Here is a 3,270-nt window from a genome sequence, read left to right as displayed (position 1 = left end):
TGAAAGGTTTCCCAGGGGGATTAAGGCCCTGGCTGATTACGTGAGTGCCCGCTGGGGATGGTGGGGGGTCTCGGTGTCCCCACGCCGCCCGGTTCCCAGGAGGCACCTTCAGACCCCCTCGTCCCCTCCTTGCAGCTCTCCTCTCCTCGCAGGTCCACGCCCGGGGCCTGAAGCTGGGCATTTATGGCGACCTGGGCATCCTCACCTGCGGGGGCTACCCGGGCACCACGCTGGACCGTGTGAAGCAGGATGCCCAGACCTTTGCGGAGTGGGGTGTGGACATGCTGAAGCTGGATGGGTGCTATTCGTCGGGAGAGGAGCAGGCAGAGGGTAAAGGCTCTCAGGCTGCCCCTGGCTGCTTTGGTCAGGGCGGCTGGCCGTCCGCAGAAATGCTTGGCCAGCTTTGCTTCTTCCCTTGTGTCTCCTGTTGCAGCTCTTGGGCAAAGAGGAGGGGGTTTGGGTGCCCTAGAGCTGGTGTAAGGGAGGAGGCCAGGCTGGCCTGGGGTCCCCCATGACCGCGTGGGCTGTGGACACAAGCTGCTGCCAGCCGTCTCCTTCACCAGTTGTTTTCCCCTCTCCCTAAGGCTACCCAGAAATGGCGAGGGCCTTGAACGCCACAGGCCGCCCCATCGTCTACTCCTGCAGCTGGCCAGCGTATCAGGGGGGGCTCCCCCCCAAGGTGAGGGTTGTCCTATCTGGTGGCTGTTTCCCGTGTCCCCTGTGCCCTGGGGGAGCTCTTGTTGGAGCTGCAGGAGCTGGGTGCTACACCCTGCTTACCGCTTGTAGCTCCAGGTGCTACACCCCTGGTAGGATGGGGCTGTAGGATGGAGCTCCCTGAGATCCCTGCTGCGGGATCTTGGGGAGGATGGTGCGTGGGAGGTAGGGGGGTCTGCCTGCCAGGCACCTGGGGACACTTGGGGTTCTCAACGTGGCTAGGTGATGGGAGTTTGGGGGAGGAAGGCCCTGGGGCATGCCCTCTCCACCCCACTCAGCTGGTGTAGGGTTGATCCTGGCAGTCTGTTCTTCTGAGATGGGTCCTATCTGGTTTAAGTGCTTGAAATAGGATGTTCCTCCTAGTAATGTTTCTTGAGAATTGATTGCGTTTATTTCTTTCCTCTTCCACCTCCTGAGTCAATTCTGAGCTGCCCTCATTCTTGCAGCTGATCATATTTCCCCATGGCCTCTGTGGTTGTTTTCCCAGACATCCTGTCATACTGGGATGTGCCCAGTCATATTGGGATATGACACTGTCCTCCTTCATCACCTGATGTAGCCCTTCTACGCACCCCTGTGCTTTGCAAACACCAAACATCTTCTGGATGCTGCAGCTCTCAACAAGTCTGGCTGCCCCGTCTCCCCCAGCTTGCAGACCCCCTCCTTTATCCCTCCTGCCTGACCCTGTGCTCCTCTCCAGGTGAACTACACCGTCCTGGCAGAGGTCTGCAACCTGTGGCGTAACTACGACGACATCCAGGACTCCTGGGACAGCGTGCTTTCCATCCTGGACTGGTTCTCCGCAAACCAGGACGTGCTGCAGCCGGCGGCTGGCCCCGGCCACTGGAATGACCCGGACATGGTGCGGCTGGGTGGGGGGTGCATTGACTGTGGCTGGGGATGGGGATTCTCCAGGGATCCCCTTCTAGGGGCAGGGCAAAGCAAGAGTGCCAGGAGCAGGAGCCCTCTTGCTGCAGAGAGGCAAAGCTCGTGTTGCCCTTGTCTAAGCTGTGGGAAAAGCCTGTGGTTGCAATGAACCCTGTCCTGTTGTCCAGGTGTCCCTGTCCTTCCCTGCACAGCCTGAGGGGGGATAGTGGTGAAGCGAAGGGTGTTGGTGAGTGTGTTTGAATGTGTGCTGACGGCTCAGCACCTAGTAGGGGTGGGATGTCCCGGCAGTGGTAGGCTGCTTGAGGGAAAGCAAAAGCGTGTGTGAGGCTTCCCCCCAGCAAGCTGCAGCATCACCAAGTGTGGCAAGCAGACGGGTTTCTAACCCTTTTCTGCCTCTCCTGTCTTTTTCCCCTCTCCCTTCCAGCTCATCATTGGAAACTTTGGCCTTAGCGACGAGCAGTCCCGCTCCCAAATGGCCTTGTGGACGGTGATGGCAGCTCCGCTCCTCATGTCCACAGATCTCCGCACCATCTCCCCGAGCGCCAAGGAGATCCTGCAGAACCGGCTGATGATCCAGATCAACCAGGACCCCCTGGGAATCCAGGGGCGCAGGATTGTCAAGGTTAGGGGGAAGGCGGACGTGTTTGGGAGAGCAGGCAGGAGCAGCACAGGGGTCACAATAGGGAGGGAGAGGGAGGCGATGCAGAGAAACATGAGCAGGAAAGCTGTGGGAGCTGGCATAGGAGCCCTGCAGGGCAAGGTCAGAAGTTACGGGCCAGCGCTGGTCCCGGCAGCTCTGCCTCAGCCACCCATCCCCACCCCTAGGAGAAATCCCACATCGAAGTGTTCCTGCGCCCGCTGTCCCAGGCCGCCAGCGCCCTTGTCTTCTTCAGCCGGAGGACAGATATGCCCTTCCTCTACACCACCAGCCTGGCCAAGCTTCACTTCCCCGAGGACGCCGTGTATGAGGTGAGCCCCACTGGCACGCTGCATGGTGGGGCAGCCCCACGGCAGCTGGATCCCCCTCCTTCCAGCTTGCCCTGTTGACACCCTGTGCATTTTTGGGGGGGGAAGGACTCCCTGCCTCCAGGATGAAGGGGCAGCCGCCTTTTGGGTCACCCTCCTCTTGCCCACTGCTGCACCCTGTCCTGCCATGCCATGTCAGTGACCATGGCTGGACTTCAAGGTGAAAGGTCTGTGGAAATCCTGGTAGCCACCATCTCTCTCTTCCAGGTACAAGACGTGTACAGCGGGAAGATCATCAGCGGCTTAAAGACGGGAGACAGCTTCTCGGTCGTTATTAACCCCTCGGGGGTGGTGATGTGGTATCTCTATCCCGTGGTGCTCCCGGCGCAGTCCTGGCACGTTGTCAGACAGCAAGCCCCCAGCGAGGGTTTCCACCCGGTCCTCCTGTGACGAGGCTCAGTGCGTGGGGGTGTGGGTCAGTGCCAGGGTGAGCCGCAAGACCCTGGGGCACATGGCTCTTCACTGCACAAGTGCCTCTCGCTGGCGTGCCCAGCAGTGCTGGGGAGTGACCATCAGGTCATTCCTCCGGTACCAGCTTGATGATGTCTACTCGGTCTGCGTAAAGCAGGAATTCTTGTTACCCACCTCCTAAAGGTGTGCAGAGCGTGATTCTCGGTGATTGCAAAGCCCTGATCCTCCTGT

At 59.9% G+C, this 3,270-nt stretch overlaps 1 protein-coding gene across 1 annotated transcript in view; it reads left to right on the top strand.

Annotated features, from left to right (window-relative positions):
- The window catches only part of NAGA (N-acetylgalactosaminidase, alpha-), a 3,223-nt gene extending 205 nt beyond the window's left edge, over positions 1-3,018 (top strand). Inside the window, exons 2-8 of the mRNA XM_009579907.1 lie at positions 1-40; positions 153-330; positions 585-679; positions 1,415-1,576; positions 2,027-2,224; positions 2,428-2,571; positions 2,836-3,018. Of these exons, the coding sequence (XP_009578202.1) occupies positions 1-40; positions 153-330; positions 585-679; positions 1,415-1,576; positions 2,027-2,224; positions 2,428-2,571; positions 2,836-3,018 (1,000 nt within the window). The remainder of the gene's footprint in view (positions 41-152; positions 331-584; positions 680-1,414; positions 1,577-2,026; positions 2,225-2,427; positions 2,572-2,835) is intronic.
- Positions 3,019-3,270: the final 252 nt, after the last annotated feature.

Source organism: Fulmarus glacialis, unplaced genomic scaffold, assembly GCF_000690835.1.
Source record: "Fulmarus glacialis isolate BGI_N327 unplaced genomic scaffold, ASM69083v1 scaffold32966, whole genome shotgun sequence".
NCBI lineage: Eukaryota > Metazoa > Chordata > Aves > Procellariiformes > Procellariidae > Fulmarus > Fulmarus glacialis.
This window is presented reverse-complemented; position numbering and strand designations above follow the sequence as displayed.